General features: G+C 48.6%; 5 protein-coding genes across 9 annotated transcripts; 2 read left to right on the top strand and 3 right to left on the bottom strand.

Moving 5' to 3' along the window:
• Positions 1–203: 203 nt before the first annotated feature.
• On the bottom strand, positions 204–4448 carry LOC121591818 (sarcosine dehydrogenase, mitochondrial). The gene is made up of 7 exons (XM_041912822.1): positions 4146–4448; positions 2124–3373; positions 1842–2039; positions 1372–1514; positions 1204–1309; positions 542–1132; positions 204–480 (listed from the first exon to the last, which is right to left on the bottom strand). Exons 1-7 carry the CDS (start codon positions 4291–4293, stop codon positions 220–222), a joined length of 2697 nt encoding a protein of 898 aa, XP_041768756.1. The 5' UTR covers positions 4294–4448; the 3' UTR covers positions 204–219.
• Positions 4449–4681: 233 nt separating this feature from the next.
• Positions 4682–7700, top strand: LOC121591819 (tubulin alpha-8 chain-like). 2 transcript variants are annotated; one of them, XM_041912824.1, is made up of 2 exons: positions 4682–4857; positions 6192–7700. In XM_041912824.1, exon 2 carries the CDS (start codon positions 6294–6296, stop codon positions 7536–7538), a length of 1245 nt encoding a protein of 414 aa, XP_041768758.1. In that variant the 5' UTR covers positions 4682–4857; positions 6192–6293; the 3' UTR covers positions 7539–7700. The 2 variants fall into 2 exon arrangements, with proteins under 2 accessions (XP_041768758.1, XP_041768757.1); XM_041912823.1 differs by lacking the exon at positions 4682–4857 and adding an exon at positions 5953–6101.
• Positions 7701–7741: 41 nt separating this feature from the next.
• Positions 7742–11795, bottom strand: LOC121591822 (cytochrome b5). Its single transcript, XM_041912828.1, has 3 exons — positions 11444–11795; positions 9386–9579; positions 7742–9290 (listed from the first exon to the last, which is right to left on the bottom strand). Exons 1-3 carry the CDS (start codon positions 11555–11557, stop codon positions 9212–9214), a joined length of 387 nt encoding a protein of 128 aa, XP_041768762.1. The 5' UTR covers positions 11558–11795; the 3' UTR covers positions 7742–9211.
• Positions 11796–12969: 1174 nt separating this feature from the next.
• LOC121594041 (nucleoside diphosphate kinase) lies at positions 12970–13976 on the bottom strand. Its single transcript, XM_041916909.1, has 2 exons — positions 13758–13976; positions 12970–13565 (listed from the first exon to the last, which is right to left on the bottom strand). The coding sequence occupies exons 1-2, from the start codon at positions 13929–13931 to the stop codon at positions 13233–13235; spliced, it is 507 nt and encodes a 168-aa protein (XP_041772843.1). The 5' UTR covers positions 13932–13976; the 3' UTR covers positions 12970–13232.
• Positions 13977–14499: 523 nt separating this feature from the next.
• Positions 14500–17145, top strand: LOC121593969 (sideroflexin-2). 4 transcript variants are annotated; one of them, XM_041916779.1, is made up of 6 exons: positions 14500–14609; positions 15387–15537; positions 15615–15785; positions 15856–16207; positions 16293–16432; positions 16527–17145. In XM_041916779.1, exons 2-6 carry the CDS (start codon positions 15389–15391, stop codon positions 16681–16683), a joined length of 969 nt encoding a protein of 322 aa, XP_041772713.1. In that variant the 5' UTR covers positions 14500–14609; positions 15387–15388; the 3' UTR covers positions 16684–17145. The 4 variants fall into 4 exon arrangements, with proteins under 4 accessions (XP_041772713.1, XP_041772714.1, XP_041772716.1 ...); XM_041916780.1 differs by having other exon boundaries at positions 14605–14691; XM_041916782.1 differs by lacking the exon at positions 14500–14609 and adding an exon at positions 14638–14657.
• The last annotated feature ends 216 nt before the right edge of the window (positions 17146–17361 follow it).

The raw sequence follows: 17361 nt of genomic DNA, 5'->3' as shown, positions 1-17361 counted from the left end.
TTGATCGTTTCACGCGTTCAAGTGGGGTGAAAACGGTGACCATAAATTATGCAAACCGTCGTGTACCGCTGGACCTCTATAAATCCTTTCGAAATCCTTCCAAAAAACGCTCAAACCCCGAGGTCGCACCCCTTTGCCCCCCGGGATATGTCATCTTGGTGTGTCATTCGGTCGGTTCAAACACGATGTCAGTTACTAAGCTCTAGCGATGGAAAAGATTTATTTGTATATTCCCAGCATCCGTTCACCTTTCGGATCAAACGGACTTCTCAAATGGCAATCGGCATCGTACAGCTTGCCCATCACCTCGATCTGGTAGTGGCCCGACTGCAGGAACTGGTTCGTGATTGGGCTACTGTCTGCGCGCTGCACGTACGCCTGGCCGATCGGTTTCTGGAGCGTGTAACCGTACTCTCCGCGCCGCAGATGTCCCACAATCTCTCCGTCCCGATAGACCGCTTCCAAACCCCAGATCGGCACCTGAGAGGGGGACCGAAAGATGATAATTTACAGAAAAAGACGCACCATACAAAGGTCTTACCTGTTCCCGTAGCGTAAAGAATGCCAACCGCCGACTGACGCCATTTTCGCGCTGCCGATCTACAATCTCCTTGCCCTGATACTCGCCCTCCTTTCGGCACACAAAGCCCAGGTTGGCCTCGATCGGTGTGTCGTCCGACCGGAGATCCGATCCCCACAGATGGTAACCCTTCTCGCTGCTGAGCGAGTACAGTGCCCGGTAGCCCGCGTTTCGCAGACTCTCCTTGTATCCTGCCTTCATCAGCGCATTGTACACATCGTTACAGCTTTCCTCGGGAATGTGCAGCTCGTAGCCCAGCTCGCCGACGAAGCTGACGCGCAACACACGCACATGGCAGCTGTAGTGCGGATTGATCTTAATCGTCAGTATGGCGGTAGAGTTCATCGGCAACAGCTTCTCGTTCGATAGATCAAAGTCGGTGATCTTCTGCAGTATTTCACGGCTTTTCGGTCCCTGGAGTGATAGTACGCCCAGCTCCTCCGTGTGATCGCTCACCACTGCCCGGAACGCTTTCTCCTGAATGGCGGCCAGGATGTGACATTTGGTGTGGTAAGCGGAGGCACCACCGGCGACGATGTAGTATCCACGACCCTGTTTTGGAGATTGAAGCAAAAGAGTCACTTGCCGAGTACATCGTTCATTGGAAGGCTCATGGCACTTACCTTGAAGATCGGATCATGCAGTCCACCCAGTCCCGACTCTACGATGCTAACCGTGACATCTCCTTCCACGCCACCCCGTTTGTTTAGAGCGCAAGTATAGATGGTCCTGTGCAAAGGAAGAGCACAAAATGAAGCCTCTATCTCGTGTACAATACCTTCAATACTTACTTGTTGATCGGTTTATCCAAGTTGGCGGTGAAAATCCATTCGGCGGCCTCCTTTGCCTGGCTGCCGGTAAGGAAGAGTTTGCAGAAGTAGCTCAAATTGAACAGTGCAGCATCATGCCGGCAGGTGAGTGCTTCCTCGCCAATCTACAATAAAGCAAGGAAGGTTTAAAACCAGTTTCAAAAAAATCTGATTTCAATCCCGGAGCTGTTTCTAATGTTACAGTCGGTTGCAATTCTGCAATCCAATTTCGATATCAGTTCCGGATTCAATTCTGATTATGGAGCCGATTGCTATTCGAGATCCGAAGCCAATTATGGTACCGATTACAATTCCTATTTCGGAACCAAGTCTGTTTCCTGAGTCGATTTCGAAATCGGCATCAGAGCCAGAATTGAATCCAAACCCTGAAACCTAATCGGGAGGTTCCGATTCCGAGGTTCCACCACTAGTTCCCTGCGAAGAAATCGTACCAAGTCGTGATGCTCCGAAAATCCAAACGTGTAGTCTCCCTTCAGTGCTTCCTCGTAGTGTGTGTTGGCATTCTTGGGATGATCGTAGTAGCCATACCAATCGTACGGTTGCACCACCACCGTTTCATCCGGTAGGAAGTATCCCGGCCGTTCCCAGCCATGTCTTTCCTCCATAACTGCGCCATATTGTATCATTTGCTGGAAGTCAAAACAGAGAGAAACGTTTGATCAAACATCTCTTACACCTCCCACCAAACTAATGATCCTTCAGCCTTCGCCTACCTTGTGGAATGGATCGACGGTAAAGTTTCGCCCAGCCAGTGGCTCATCGTGCGGGAAAACGATGCTGTAGTTCTTCGTGTACGCCTCGTGGCTTCGCTCCGTCGCCCAGTTCAGTGCCTTCTTCTGTTTGGGTGTGAAACGTCGCACATCGTACGCAAACATGTGCCGGTCGGGCCGATCGTGTATGATCCACTGTGCCAGCTGTTCCGCACAACCGCCACCCAGCATCATGCCGGCCGAGTTGTACCCAACGCTGTGAAACAGTCCGCTGACCGTCGGGTCCGGTCCCATCAGCGGTTTGTGGTCGGGCGTGAACGATTCCGGTCCGCAGATCGTGCTCTTGATCCCCGCACTGCCAAACGCCGGGCACAGCTTCACCGCACCCTGGATGTGCGTATCGAACACCGAGTAGTCGAGATCGTACAGCCCAAAGTGGAAGTCACCCGGCACCCGGTTCAGCATGATCGGATTGTTCTCGTACCCGCCCATGCAGATCGATTTGCCCTGGATGCGGAAGTACAGCGAAAAGTCGTGATCGCGCACATTTGGCAGCATCTGATGGATGGTGTCCATCGTTTCCGACACGACGTACGCGTGCTTCATCGGTATCAGGGGCAGAAAGACGCCGAGCGGTTCGATCAGATCCCGGCCCCACACGCCCGTCGCGTTCACGACCGTGTTCGTGCGGATCGTACCCTTGTTCGTGAGCACACCGCGCACGTCCTTCATGCCGAGCAGGTTCTCGCCGGTAATGATCTGCGACACGGTACAGTCCTCGACCACGAGCCCCCCATTGGCGGTGGCACCCTTCGTCAGGGCGGTACACATCATGGCCGGATCGACGACACCGTCACCGGGCGAGTAGAGGGCACCGGTGAAGGAGGTCGGATCTAGCGGTGGGAACAGCTTCTGTGCCTGTTCCGGCCCGACGATGTGTGACTCGATACCAAAGCATTTGCCGAGCGTAGCCAACCGGCTGTACTCATCTAACCGCTCGGGGGAGTGCGAAATGAACAGCCCGCCGTTGTTAATCCAGCCCGAATTGTGGCCCGTTTCCTCCTCGAGGCTCATGAGCAGATCGCGCGTTGCCGCTAGCAGTCGAATTTCGACATCGTTCGGTCGTAGGCGCCATACCAAGCCGGCCGTATGCCAGGTCGTACCGGCCGTTAGTTTGGACTTTTCGAGCAGCACCGCCCGGACGCCACGCTTTGCCAGCTGGTACAGTGTGTTGCAACCGGCCGAACCGCCACCTGGTGGGAAATAAACAAAGCGCAAGAGCTAGTAAACGGCGAGAGTTCAATTTGACAGTTACACCCTGAACGAGGGCTACTACGATCGCGTTAGCGGCCTGAACAGCAGCTGCTGCAGGATTGTTGTAAATTAAAAAGAAAACCCCTGAAAACAGACGCACCCCGAACGATCGTGCCGGATTGATAAGGGAGTTTGAACTTTAACCGCCTGCTGAGGTTTGTGCTTTACAGTGCTGTGTTGTGTTCATTGCACCTATTTGTACTGTGGATGTAGTTCAACAAAACAGAACCTGCCTCCTGCTACTTTTGCCATTCAGTTCACCGATCGACGCAACGTCAATCGAAAATCGCACTGGATCAGCGATCGTCGAGCGATTGATGGCTTCTGGACGGAAGGTCACAGTGGTTATCGTGGTCGGCGTCTTGCGCACGATGGTGACGCTGCCGTCTATGGGGTCGCTGGTTGTTTCACCAGAGATTGGACCCCGGCAAGCCGGTTTTGTTTTTCTTCGAGCTAGCGTTTTGCCAGGTTTATTTTCCGTTTATGTGTTTTTTGCGTGTTGATCACGTAAATTCCCTTTGCTTTTGAGGCGATTATCAGAATCAGAGTGGCAATAAAAACCAACAAAAAAGGAGTGCGCTAATCTCAATTGAGTGGAAGTTTTTGAGTAATAGCAGCGTTGTTTAATTTCCAAAGATTTGAATGCGATCATTTTGGAAGATCTTGTCCTTATAATACACAGAAGGGTCTTTGAAACCTGCTGCTACTAACCTATGATAACTACATCGGCACTTTCGGGCAGCGGGCTTTCAGTGGAATATTTGCGTGCAGAGGTCGCTGCAGTGATTGTAGCTCTTAGCTCGCCACCCGCAATGTGACTTTTAAACTTTGCCACCGCGTTCGCTCTCAGTCGTAACATTTTCACGCTTGCTTTACAATTTGAACTTCACCAAACCAAGTGTTTTTGCTGAACTTTCAACTCTATTTACGCTTAATTATGATTGAATTAGTCTCAATGTTGTGTGCCACACAATTCTTCGTTGCGACCGGCCCGTTCCAGACGCAACCAAACACTGAGCGTTGGTTCGGCACGGAAGACTTAAAACCATAACGCAACGCTTCCACGCTGATATTGCCAATACGCGGGAGAGGAATTGTGGACCCTTTGATAACAATATGCCTTGCCGCCACAACAAGACGCGGTAGTTCGGAGGATGCGCAATGTGCGCGCTGCTCTGATTGTGGTGTATGACTGCTGGAAGTAAGTGCAAAAAAACAGCATGTTGATAATCCGCAAACGGCACAGAACCACGGAAGGTTATCCCCCGGTGTCAGCGGTGTTCGTATCAAGCGCAAGCTTCCCTGGGGAAGGAAGGAAGGCAGCGAAGTGGGGCGTGTGTGTGTGTGGCTGTTTTACGAAGGCACCTGTTCAAGTTGTTAGCGCTGAACGTAGTTGATCGTGTTCAAATCGTGAACGATCGAAGTGAGTGGCTTTGCATATTTATTGGGATTGTCTCATTTTCTAGATCAAAACGCCTGCTCAAACCGATTTAAGTCCTTCTTGCGTTAATCTGACATCCGAGGATCTAAGCCTTATTGCTTAATCCTAGTTGATCCTGAATACTTGGTCTACATATGTAAGCAATAAATTCCATGTTCTTAGTAAACCTGAAGTCTCTATCTACGAGTTCTGGATAGACAAGAGAAGAGTCTCAATGTCTCTATGTTAAAAATTGGGATCCTCTGGCTGATTACTAGCTAGATCGGTGTTATTATTACACCTGAAGGCCATCTCGGAGGCATATGTCATTGATTTGATGAAGCTTCTATTTGTAGAGTTCTCCTCGTTTATTTCGTCTGTTCGCTTCAGTGTCTACCAGTCAACTGCCAATGGTTCTGTTCTCTAGCAGTCTCCTCCCAAGCCGATCAATGACAGCTTTTCCTTCTGATCCACGTCATTGTTTACACTATATAATTTGACGCTTTTGTTTAATAGTACATTGTACTAAACGTTTCTGAAGTTTGGTCTGAGCGGTAGAAACGATCGCCCCGTATACTGGCTATTCTGCTATGTTACTTGTTGCGTCTCATAAGAAGAATTTCATTGCGATCCTTATGTTTCCTTATCTTTCCAACAATCACATGAAGTTATCGTTTTATTTTCGTAACTTTTTTCATCGCTGCATTGCTCGGTATGTATCGTTTTTGTTCGTCCACGCAGTGGAAGGGTATTTCTTATTTAAACACATTTTCCTTTAAAAAAAAGTCCTTGCTTCCTCTACAGTAAATTACTATCCTTCGCGATCTTTAATTTCTATTTGAAAAGTAAGGTTAGAACAACCGGTTTTGTATAACACTTCATACTTCACATTGGCATAAAAGATAAAATACCAAAATTTTGACCAATATTGCACTACGAAACTCCTGCTGTACTCACTGTCAATAGTGTCTAATACTAACAAAGTACACTAACTAGCACCACGGTGGTATAGGATCTTCGTGTGCATCCTGTTTGCTTTGCGAGTGTATTGTGTGATTGTGCAGTGTCCGTGTCGGTGTGGTTTGAATGTATGTGCCACACTGCCGATCGTGTGTATCGTATGTATTACCACTACCAGCCTTCATGCTCAGTCGTGTGTCCGGCATTGTCCTTTGCGCATCGTTTATCGTTCGTTTTGTCCATCGTTGTGTGAGCGTCTTTTCGTTGTAGAATAGAGAACAAAAATGGTGCGTTACGCCCTTCAGTGCAATCTTGGGTAGGGTGTGCAAATAATAATTAAACTACTTTTTCGGATGTTTGTTGGTTCTCGCGCTCAGCGTGAAGTAATCTCGATACAGGTAGGCCAGGCAGGATGCCAGATTGGGAACGCTTGCTGGCAGCTGTTCACCACCGAGCACGGCATACAGCCGGACGGGCTGATGGCACCTAACCAAGCGGTGGAGGAAAACATGGCCGCCTTCTTTCAAGACACACGCTCCGGCCGGGTGGTGCCGCGCAGCATCTTCATCGATCTGGAGGAGTCGGTGATTGACGACATCCGGAACAGCGCGTACAAGCAGCTGTACCATCCCGAGTACATGATCATGGGCAAGGAGGACGCGGCGAACAACTTTGCCCGCGGGCACTACACCGTCGGCAAGCAGATCATCGACCGAGTCGGCAACACGATCCGCAAGCTGTCGGAGCAGTGCGACGGGCTGCAGGGCTTTCTGCTGTTCCACTCGTTCGGCGGCGGCACCGGGTCCGGCTTTACCTCGCTGCTGCTCGACCAGATCGTGCTGGACTATGCGAAGAAGTGCAAGCTACAGTTCGCCGTCTACCCGTCGCCCAAGATCTCGACCGCCGTGGTCGAACCGTACAACGCGGTACTGTGTACGCACGGCACGATGAACACGTCCGACTGCTGCTTCATCATGGACAACGAGGCGACGTACGAGATCTGCTCGAAAACGCTGCAGATCGATCGGCCGCACTACACCGACCTGAACGCGCTCGTGGCGCAGGTCGTGTCGTCGGCCACCGCCTCGCTCCGCTTCAAGGGCACGATGAACGTGGACCTGAACGAGTTCCAGACGAACCTGGTGCCGTTCCCGCGCGTGCACTATCCGCTCGTGTCGTACGCACCGCTCGTATCCGCCTCGAAAGCGTCGCACGAGAGCAGCTCGGTGGCGGAGATTGCGAGCGCGTGCTTCACCGCGGACAACACGATGGTCAAGTGTGACCCGCGGCACGGCAAGTACATGGCGTGCTGCATGCTGTTCCGGGGCGACGTCGTGCCGAAGGACACGAACGAGGCGGTGGCAGCGATCAAGAAGAAGCGCCACATCAGCTTCGTCGACTGGTGCCCGACCGGGTTCAAGATCGGCATCAACCAGCAGGCCCCGTCCGTGCTGCCGGGCAGCGAGCTGGCCAAACCGAAGCGGGCCGTCTGCATGCTCTCCAACTCGACCGCCATCTCGGAGGCGTGGGCCCGGCTGAACCAGAAGTACGACCTGATGTACAAGAAGCGCGCGTTCGTGCATTGGTACGTCGGGGAGGGCATGGAGGAGGGCGAGTTTGCGGAGGCGCGCGAGGATTTGGCGTGCCTCGAGCGGGACTACGAGGAGGTGGCGGGCGATACGGTCGCCTCCGGGGAGGAGTATTACGATGATGATGAGTATTAGTGGGCGCGACAAGGCGCCGCGGTAGATTGAGAACGTTGAACGTTTCGGGGAAAGACGGCTTTTAATAAAATAAGAATAATGTTTGAACTGTTTGTTATTTGTATCTGGTTTTACGATAACGTGCGTCTCGAGTCGAGAGAGTCCCGCCAGCTTATCTTCGGATGAATTTGGTCTTAACCCTGTCACGAGACGTACATTACATATAAAGTTTTGTTATTTTATTCCGTAACGTTTCGCTCCATTTTGGTAGACACATAGAAAAGATTTTTTTGTAAAAAAAGCATCTTTGTTAAAGGTAAAAAAACACAGCAATTAAACACCTTTTCCCCATACAGATAAGATTAAAAAAACATGAACGCTTGTGTATGTTGTGTGTGTGTGTATGGTGCCTCTTGTATCACGCCCCGGAAGCTAACACAATATAAAACATTTAAACTAACGTGAAACAGTTTTTGAGCCGTCCCTTCCTTCCCTCAGTGAGGCGCTCAGAAATGTATGATGAATTAAACGCTCTCTCCTACCGCTAACGCGTGCTAGAATTGTGCCGTGGCACCTAGAAAGGCTTGGAAACAGGGCGTCTCTCTAACAAACTGGAAGAAAGACAAAATCGAGCATACTTTTTGTGACGCACGAACCACGAGCCCGGGGAGCTCTAACAATACAAAGAGTAACAAATGAAAATCTTTTATGCATTTCACAGGCCAATGTGGGGCTCTCTCTCTCTCACTGCCATCCTTTTTTCGTTCCCTTCGGCTCGCATTTTGCTTCCATCCCTCCCCAAAAAACGTCGTGTGTATGTAAGGTAAGGCAGTCGATGAAACTTTGGTATCCTACTTTTCATAGAAGAAAAAAGAGGTACATATTATCTTGCCGATCGTGTTTTTAAAGACGTTTGTCGCATTCTTTTCGCTATCCTCGTTTCCGCCGGCGCGTTCGTCTCGTGTTTCGATATGGATCCTAATATGCTGATTTACAATCAGCACATCTCGTCGCCCGTGCCGAGAGAATTGGTTTCTGGATGGTTTTTTGTTGGCTCACAGACAGAGATAGTAGTAGATAGCGAAGATAGTAGTAGATAGAGTTTATAGAGAAATCAATTACGCTTCTAAATATGGTTGGCCTTTTTAGAGTTTAGCTTTTGTTACCGTGGCGCACACGGGTTTTCTCCCTGGCGCTCTGAAATCCTACCTTAATGCTTGTATGCGTACGCTCCTGTTCGCCCCAAAACGCCATTGGGGAAAACGTTTGGTTTTGTATGAAGGCTTTTGCTTTGCTTTAGATTGTTCCAGTTGTTGCGATTTTCTAGTGTTTGAAACTATCATAAGAGCTTCTTGGATGGGTGCCATTTCCTTAGTATTTCCACTATCCTCTTTTGTTGTCCCCTTTGCTTTAACTAATTGCCCTTCCCGCAACCACACACAGCACCTTTGTATTGCATACTGGAACACGGTGGCCCAGTGGCCCTGTGGGGGTCCTAGTTCCGTGGCCGTTGTGCGATGCGATGTTTGTTTTCCCACATGCCATTTCTGTTTTTTGCGTTACTACGTGCACTCCTCACTCGCGTTCATTCAAACACTTTCATCCACTTAACAGTACAGTACTTGGAAATGTGTGTGTGTGTGTAGCAGCTGCTCGGTGGCCCCCCTGTGTGTGCGTGCGCAGCCCGCGGGGACTTACTGGGTGAAGTAGAACCGATAGAGGATGGTGGCGAGCAGTCCTAGAATAAGTGGCACTATCCACTGCTTCAGTTGGCTGTAGCAAAAAGGGGTTTAAAAAAAAACAAACGAATGAATTTACCGTGAATTAGGTGATAAAGCTCTGATAAAGCCAATGCTTTCACTACTCACTTATCATCCTGCTGGTCCATTTTCCAGTCCGGTTCCTTCTTCACCGGGATCTGTTTTCGTTCCGCTTCGATCAGCTCGCCAACTTTGAACTTCTTCATCATCTCCCGGGCATCGCTGCTGTGACCGACGTCCTCAAACGCTTCCGTTGCTTCCCTGCCGGCCTGTTCGAGCAGCACCTCCTCGCCACCGGGATGCTAAAAATGGGAAGTCGCAATCGTAATTAGATTTAGAATTTAAAACGACAGTTGCGATGAGAAAGACTTCCATTTGTGAAGAGTGTTTTTTTTTTTTAATAAATCACAATTATTATCTTTGTAGCGCAAATAATCTTGCATATCTCGGTCTCTCCATGGTTTGTCTCAACCGGTATGCTACCTACTCGTAGCCTCGTTTTGCAACTCATCGTGACAATACTGCTTTATCTTATCGTGTGTACGTCGTCGCACACCAGCACCGGAGGTTAAATTCGTCTAAAACAGGGTACACGATAGAACTTTCTACACGCTTTTTGCGGCTGCGTACGTGACAATGTGATTTTTTAAAGGATTAAATAAACTATCCTGCATTGAAATTAATGTCCTCATGTAATCGAAATGAATGTTTAGAGCTATCAGCAGCCAGTCAGCCCAAGCATCAGCTGGAACCAACAGCTGTTCCTTTCCGCGTTAAAGATCTCTAGATGCGTAAACAAAACAATAGAGGCGTACCGAACAGGGCATGCGTGATGTTCAATTGTTCATGTTTGCATGATTCCGTCAAGGTTAACACAGTTCAGCAGCTCGTGCTCGATCGCGCTTTGGGGAGCTCTCCATTACTCGGTGTGGTGCAAAACAGCGCAAACACACACAAAGCCATTTGAGGTGGAAAACGACGCTAGTGGTGATGCTATTGGAAATGTAAACGAGACAGATTGCTAGTCCTACGCCTAATCATCTTTAACCTTAGCGTTTTTTTACGATGGCCTAGCCGAGGTCTGTAATAAACTTTCCCTCGGCAGCAAGTGTGCTTGTTTGCTGCTGTCTCTTCACCACTCCTATCGCGATGCACATAAAAATATTGATAAAGCGGCTGCTGCTGCTGCTATTGCTGGTGACTTGGCAGCTTTCGTCTATTAAACATCAATAGATCGCTCAAAAGAAAAATGATCCCGTACTGGGCGTGTACACGTTGATGTGTACGGTGACGATCGACTGGCACGATCCGCGAATGATTAAAATCGACGAATCTACATTTTTGGACTCCATACAGACAGTTCATTAAAGCGTTAGCGTTCCAGCAGAAATGTGCACACATACGATTTGACCGTTCAGTACGAACAGACACCACCCTCCTCCCTGACCAACGACGTCTGCTCGGTTGGAAGTGGGGGGCCTTCTAACCTTGAACTTTGATCAGTACCGAGCATGATTTGCAAATATATCGTACTGCTTGCTGGCAGCCGCTCGATGGTTCCAGATGATACTGCAGAAAAAAAAACAACTCCCTAGTTCTACTACCCCTTCCAAACCCCAATCTCCGTCTCCTTGTGTTTGTCACATCGTCTTCTTTGCCGTCGTATCTTTTACGCGCGATCGTTGTCCGACAGTTCAAGATCTTGCCCACTATATGCGCGATTCGGTGTGTGCCCTACTGTGTTGTTTGCATTGCAAATCGCCTCCCACCTCCCTGCGGCCGGACCACGGCCATATGATGATGATGATGATGATGCTGCTGGTAAAGCCGTTTTAAAACGATTATCCAGCTGTCGTCGAGTTATGCAATGTGAAAATGGGGCGCGATTTCTCTTCTCTTAAACACCCCCCCCCCCCCCCCGCGAATAGATTGGTTGCGCCTCTCCCCCACCTCATCCTGGAAACGGTTCATTATCTTGCTCATTTCTACAGGCCGGAAGGAGGTTGTGCCTTTGGTGTGGTGATTATCTATCTTTACTCGTGGCACTTCCACGTTCCCCGTCACACCTTGCCACTGTGACCACGTTGAAGGTGTAGTGCCTGCCGTGACTCCTTCGTTTGACCTGCTCCCTTTCGGTGCTTCCATCACCCCCTCGGCGGAATTTACCTCGTTCAAAAACTCCGTCACATCGTAGATGTCGTTGTGAATCACAATCCAGGTCGATTTGTTCGTGTTGTGGGACTTTACGTCCGCCAACGAGTACGTTTTCACTTCCGACATGGCTGGTGGGGTGGGTTTTTGGTTGGCTTAGGTGTTAGAGGGCTGCTGCTGCTACCACTGATAATGGAGGAAGAAAGCTACACTTCACCACTTGCACTTGTTGTGCTGCTTTTCTTTTTTTTTTTCTTTCCCCGAGAAGAGCGCGACCGAAATACGCGTGTACGTTCGTTCCGTTCCGGCTAGTGTGTGACGTTTAAATGCCTTTTCGTGCGGGCTCGCACTGTTCGCGGTGGGGTTGTGTTGAACGAGCTGCAGCGGTGTGATACTGCCCCCGGGGGTGGGGTAGCTGTCAAACGAGCTGTGACAGGATCGGTTTACCACTCCGCGTTGGGCGTTGCGGTACGTGTTGAGAGCTTGAAATGGTTCCACGTAATTTCAAGATGGATTGAATGGAGTTTCTTTTTTTGCTGATAAAATTGCCGAAAATGTTTTGTTTACTCTTTGATGCAATTTAAAATTTATCTCATTGCAGTATTGCGCAAAATTTAAAAGAAGTCGATAAAACATTTTCTTATGATGCTACCACCTTTGCATGCAACGAAAGCCAATCGATCGAATTACAAACCCTTTTTGGATGTTTTTTACACAGATACCGGCAATTGCTTTCTTTTCTCTAAATTATTGGTTAGCAGCTAGAAAATAATTTTGTTTCAGTAAAATCGATTCCCTTGTACATTCAGGATCACAATAATAGACCAATGCTGTCGAAATGATCATTCACGGTAATGCAATTGCAATTGCATTAACCTATTTGCATATACCGGTGCATAAGCCGGCACTCTTCTCAGTGGGGGGCACATATCCTAACCCCTTACCACTCTGCCACAGTGATTTTGTTACGTCTTCCTCTGGCTGCTTTTAATTGCATTTGTAGGAGCATTTTTAGTTGTATCGATTTTATGTCCGTAATGATGCATTGCATGTTGCACCACCGTCTAGCTGCTGTCGCCCGAACGAGCTATGTTGCTCTTGAAAAAAGCATTTCCTTTTGGTAAATAATAACAGCCCTCACCACCGTCTAATGGTGCTGGATTATATTTTTGTTGAATTCGTTTCATTTTCCCCATTTTAATTAATGTTTATTTTATGATGCTCCGGAGGATTGTCCGCACTATTGATCGCACTTCGATTACGGGTTGCACGCTCAGATGCCATCAGCGGCGGGGAGCTCTCGGGATGTCCACGTATGCAAACAGAGCGAAAAAAGCGATCTTCCAACTTAATTACTTTCATCCCCTGCCACTGGGACAAACAATGCATATCTCGGGCCAACAATGGAAGAAAGGTTATCTTTTCATTTCAACCTCCCACTTGAAAACACGCACACCCGCAGTACATTTTCCCCTCTGCCCCGCTAGGTACATTTCTCAAGGTTAAAAATGGTGTACCCACCAACCAACAGCCATCGCGCATTTTCCCTTTCTCTAGCATTTTTATTCTTCCTTTCGCGTTCTCAGTGTTCCAGAAGCACACTTTTAAAAGCAAACTTGAGTACGACGATACACATAATTGTATAAAATAAAACAGGAATACTCCTTTTCCTCCTTCTTCTCTTTCACACAGTGATTAGAGAGTTAGAGAGTGTGTGTTGGTGTGTCTGTGAGTGAGTAAATGCTTGATTGTTTCAGTGTTAGCCCGCGCGTGTGTGTGTGTGTTTGCACCGAGAACAAGCGCTTTACTCGTACACCCATCCTTCGGTGGCCGGCGTCCAGGATACCAGCTCCTCGTCCTTGAACCACAGAGCGATCTCCTTGTTGGCCGATTCGACCGCATCCGAGCCGTGGATGATGTTACGTCCGACCTGGACGCACAGATCGCCACGGATGGTGCCGGGCTCGGAGTCGGCCGGGTTGGTGGCGCCCAGCATCTTGCGGCCCGTCTTGACGGCGTTCAGGCCCTCCCAGACCATCGGTACGACCGGGCCGGAGCTCATGTACGTGACCAGTCCGGGGAAGAACGGACGGGCCGACAGGTCGGCGTAGTGCTTCTCGAGCAGCTCCTTCGATGGCTAAAGAAAGAGAGAGGAAAGAGGAACCATTGATCGATTTTCCATTAGTTACAGAGGTCAAAGAGCACGTTTTTTCTTCCACTTTAAACGGACGACGGCGACACTTTTCTAGGTTATGTGGTTACGTGGAGCCGGACCAGAGCGGCCAAGCCCGGGGTATTGGGGAGTTTTGCAGCGGCACTTTTTACTTACCCACATGAACTTCATCGCGACCAGCTTGAAGCCCTTGGCCTCGAAGCGCTGCATGATCTGGCCGACGAGTCCACGCTGGACTCCGTCGGGCTTGATCATGATGAAGGTACGTTCCTTGTTGGCGGCCATCGCGGATGAGAACAGCGAGAAAAATGCTAGAAGTGAAGCGATCATGCGAAAAGCTCGGACCTATATATCCCCGAAGCGCTGCTGTGGACGGGGCCGCTGGCTAAAAATACGCTGACAGCTGTCTCCCGGCGCTGTCAAAGCTTCGCGGAACTGTCAACCGCGCGCACGGTGGGAGCGGGCCATCGTTCCTGTACACACCTCGGTGAAAAGTGGGTTGATTTTATTTATTACAAAATGCATTTTTACGAAATAATGAACATTTTGCTGGAGAATATTAAGAAACAATTCATATGGTTTGCATGATTTTATTTTTAATGTATTTCTGTTATTTTCCGTTAGTAGCAAGGTTATTGGGAAAACGATTTCATCTCGCAATATTATGGGGGCAAATCAACTGTTTTAAACATTTCAATATGCTCACACATAATAAATAAATTCACACATAAATTGCATACATTTTGTGCAAAATGGCTCTTCTTTGGTTGCTCCCTCTGGAACAGCTGATGCGTTTTGTAAACAAAGACAAGCGAGCAACTGTCAACTGGCGCACACCTCATAGGCCCTACATATATAAACCTGGGAAATGCATCCAAGCAAAATTTTCCCCTGGATGCACCGGCTGGCACTGACAAACACCGCCGCCAGTTCGTGTGCGTGTGTGTGTCGCTATTGCTGAGGTGCATTGGGGCGGAGCGCAAATTCGTGAACGTCTCATTAAAATCGGTAAAGTTATATGAAATAGTGCAAATACTTATCCACGAACGGTGCTGGGCAAGTTTTTGAAGCGTGTCACGTTGTTCGTCCAGTGAGAACAATAGAAAATAAGGCGAGAAGATGTGTTTTTTGCAGTTTTATACATAAAAGCCCCAGGGACTGAACGTGTTTGTGGAGCAAATTTAAGGAAAAACAAAGCTTCAGTTTAAATAAATCAAACCTCTGTTAGTGTCCATTTTCTCGAGGGAATAAACTGCTAATGGCACCGCAAAAAGTTGTGTTTTGTTCGTTTCCTGGCAACGAAAATGATTGGCTCTAGCAAGGACAGAATCACGCTAATCGCCCAGGCCTACAGAGTCCTAGTTGGTACATGCCAGTTAGCGACCAGGCCGTCGCGATTATGCAGGAAGTGCTAATTTGGGGTCAAAGATGAGTTCAGGTTGGAAATATCTCGTATGACCCAGTTTCAAACGACTTTCAGCTTCGAGTTCGTACGAAAATAGAAACATTTGCAGTTTTCTCCAACGCATGGAGAAAAATGGTTTCATAATCAACCACCCCAAAAAAAGGACACCTGTAAATAATGTCCTGAATGTTGGAGAGAGTGAGATAGATTCGCTGGTTTAGATTATGTAACTCACTTCTTACATTGTGTGGGAACGAAAAGAACGATCACTTTGTTGCACCCTAGGCCAAACAACATTGTTGCAGTTGGCTATTCCTTGGTTTTTTTTCCTCTGGCGGTTAATCATCGGAACTGATCGCGAACGGTTTCTTCCTTCCCAGCCATGTCCAACATCGATATCGTGCAGCCGCTGTGGGATCTGAGCACCTTTACCGGCCGTCTGAAGCACTACTTCTGGATAACTGACCCGCGCACATGCTTCGCCACCGATGAGGAGCTTGATCGCGCCAAAGAGCTGTACCAAAGTGTGAAGTAGGCGCTGCTGCTGCTGCAACTGACATGATTGTTTTCTCTCACACGTTGTCATTGTTGGGCTTTCCCAATTGCAGGGCTGGCACTATACCTCAAAATACAACGATCGATCAGATACATTATGCGAAGAAGCTGTACGAAAGCGCCTTCCATCCGGACAGTGGCGAGAAGCAGAACGTGTTCGGGCGGATGAGCTTTCAGATGCCGGGCGGTATGGCCATTACCGGGGCCATGCTACAGTGGTACAAGTAAGACTGCCTGTGACTGCCATTTTGAAGTACTTAGTTATGGAATCCCTTTTTTTTTTTTGGTTTGCAGAACAACGACCGGAGTGGTATTCTGGCAGTGGGTGAACCAATCGTTCAATGCGCTCGTCAACTACACGAACCGTAACGCAAACTCGTCCCTCTCGACCACCCAGCTAGGGGTGGCTTACGTGTCGGCCACGACGTCCGCCCTGGTGGCCGCGGTCGGCTACAAGGCGTACCTGCAGAAGCGGGCCACACCATTGTTCCAGCGATACGTTCCGTTTGTGGCGGTGGCGGCGGCCAACTGCATCAACATACCGCTGATGCGCCAGAACGAGCTGATACACGGCATCGGCATTGAGGATGAGAATGGCAATGTGGTCGGTTCGAGCCGGTTGGCTGCGGCGAAAGGAATTGCCCAGGTGAGTTGGGGCGTGGGCGAGGAGACGAACTCCCCCTTTGCTTATCACAGTTTTCCTGCTCCTTTTTGTGGAATTTCTTCCTCAGGTGGTAACTTCCCGCATTGCCATGTGTGCACCGGGAATGCTGATCCTGCCTGTCATCATGGAACGATTGGAGCAATATCAGTCCTTCCGCCGTATCGCGATTCTTCACGCACCATTCCAGGTTTTGGTTGTCGGTTGTTTGTAAGTACTCGAAAGGGGTCCTCCCGGCGGGGCATAATTTCGAGAAAAAAGTGCTTTACTCACTATGTCTCTGTCTATCGCTAATGCCTTTCAGCCTAACGGTAATGGTACCGACGGCCTGTGCGCTGTTCCCGCAGAAGGCAGAGCTGAGCACGAGCGTGATGAAGCTGGTCGAGCCAGAGTTCTACGAGGAGATGTGCAAGAAGAACGAGCGCGTACCAGAGCTTGTGTACTTTAACAAGGGACTGTAAGCGCCCCATCATCACCCTGTGGATCGATTGATTACCTCCACTAGCCAATTTGTACGCGAGCGCACAGCCGGAAGCTAGTTCCATCCTCACACAAATGCATCAAATGCAGTGCAGAATACAATAAACGATTCGTCATCAGGTAGAAAGTTAAAAATTCGGTAATGGATCCGTACGTTTTTGTTGCACGGAGTGACTTCCCAGGAGCCTATTTTTAGTTCTTTTAGACACAAAGATTTTAAGAATGTGAAGCAATTCTGTTCATTGGAACATTTATATGTCTATCTTATCGTGAACTCGCTCATGCCATTACCAAAATCGTATCGCACAACTTCCCTGGTCCTTGCTCGGGGAACTGATAACCGCCCAGACCACGCAAAGTGTATGTTGTTCACGTTCAGCTTGGATATTTTAATAATTGTGCGCTACAAAATATAGTTTTTCGTCGATTGATTTCAAAGCTTATCAAATTGATTACCGTTTTTTTTTTAATTTTTCATTGCTTTGTTTCAATGAGGCGGCGCTCAGGAAGACTTTGAGCAAGACAACCAACCAACGGACTCTGTTTGTAATCTGATCGTTGTTTTATAGAATTACAATTTATTTCAGGAATTATGTAGCTTTTTGTTATCACTCCTTCATTTTAAGTTATTTTGACTTCCTTCAAAGTGAGTTATTTTG

Source organism: Anopheles merus, chromosome 2L (assembly GCF_017562075.2).
Source record: "Anopheles merus strain MAF chromosome 2L, AmerM5.1, whole genome shotgun sequence".
NCBI classification, from domain to species: Eukaryota; Metazoa; Arthropoda; class Insecta; order Diptera; family Culicidae; genus Anopheles; species Anopheles merus.
The sequence above is the reverse complement of the archived record's forward strand: the minus strand, read 5'-3'. Positions and strand labels throughout refer to the sequence as shown.

Coding starts and splice junctions, on each gene's coding strand:
- LOC121591818 (XM_041912822.1), bottom strand. CDS start 4,293: ATGTTACGACTGAGAGCGAACGCGGTGGCAAAGTTTAAAAGTCACATT. Junction 1,515..1,841: donor TTTCGGAGCATCACGACTTG/GTACGATTTCTT, acceptor GCTTTATTGTAG/ATTGGCGAGGAAGCACTCAC. Junction 1,310..1,371: donor TTGGATAAACCGATCAACAA/GTAAGTATTGAA, acceptor TCCTTTGCACAG/GACCATCTATACTTGCGCTC.
- LOC121591822 (XM_041912828.1), bottom strand. CDS start 11,557: ATGTCGGAAGTGAAAACGTACTCGTTGGCGGACGTAAAGTCCCACAAC. Junction 9,580..11,443: donor TGACGGAGTTTTTGAACGAG/GTAAATTCCGCC, acceptor TCCCATTTTTAG/CATCCCGGTGGCGAGGAGGT. Junction 9,291..9,385: donor ATGGACCAGCAGGATGATAA/GTGAGTAGTGAA, acceptor TTTTTGCTACAG/CCAACTGAAGCAGTGGATAG.
- LOC121594041 (XM_041916909.1), bottom strand. CDS start 13,931: ATGATCGCTTCACTTCTAGCATTTTTCTCGCTGTTCTCATCCGCGATG. Junction 13,566..13,757: donor TCGCGATGAAGTTCATGTGG/GTAAGTAAAAAG, acceptor CTCTTTCTTTAG/CCATCGAAGGAGCTGCTCGA.
- LOC121593969 (XM_041916779.1), top strand. CDS start 15,389: ATGTCCAACATCGATATCGTGCAGCCGCTGTGGGATCTGAGCACCTTT. Junction 15,538..15,614: donor GAGCTGTACCAAAGTGTGAA/GTAGGCGCTGCT, acceptor TCCCAATTGCAG/GGCTGGCACTATACCTCAAA. Junction 16,208..16,292: donor CGGCGAAAGGAATTGCCCAG/GTGAGTTGGGGC, acceptor TTTCTTCCTCAG/GTGGTAACTTCCCGCATTGC.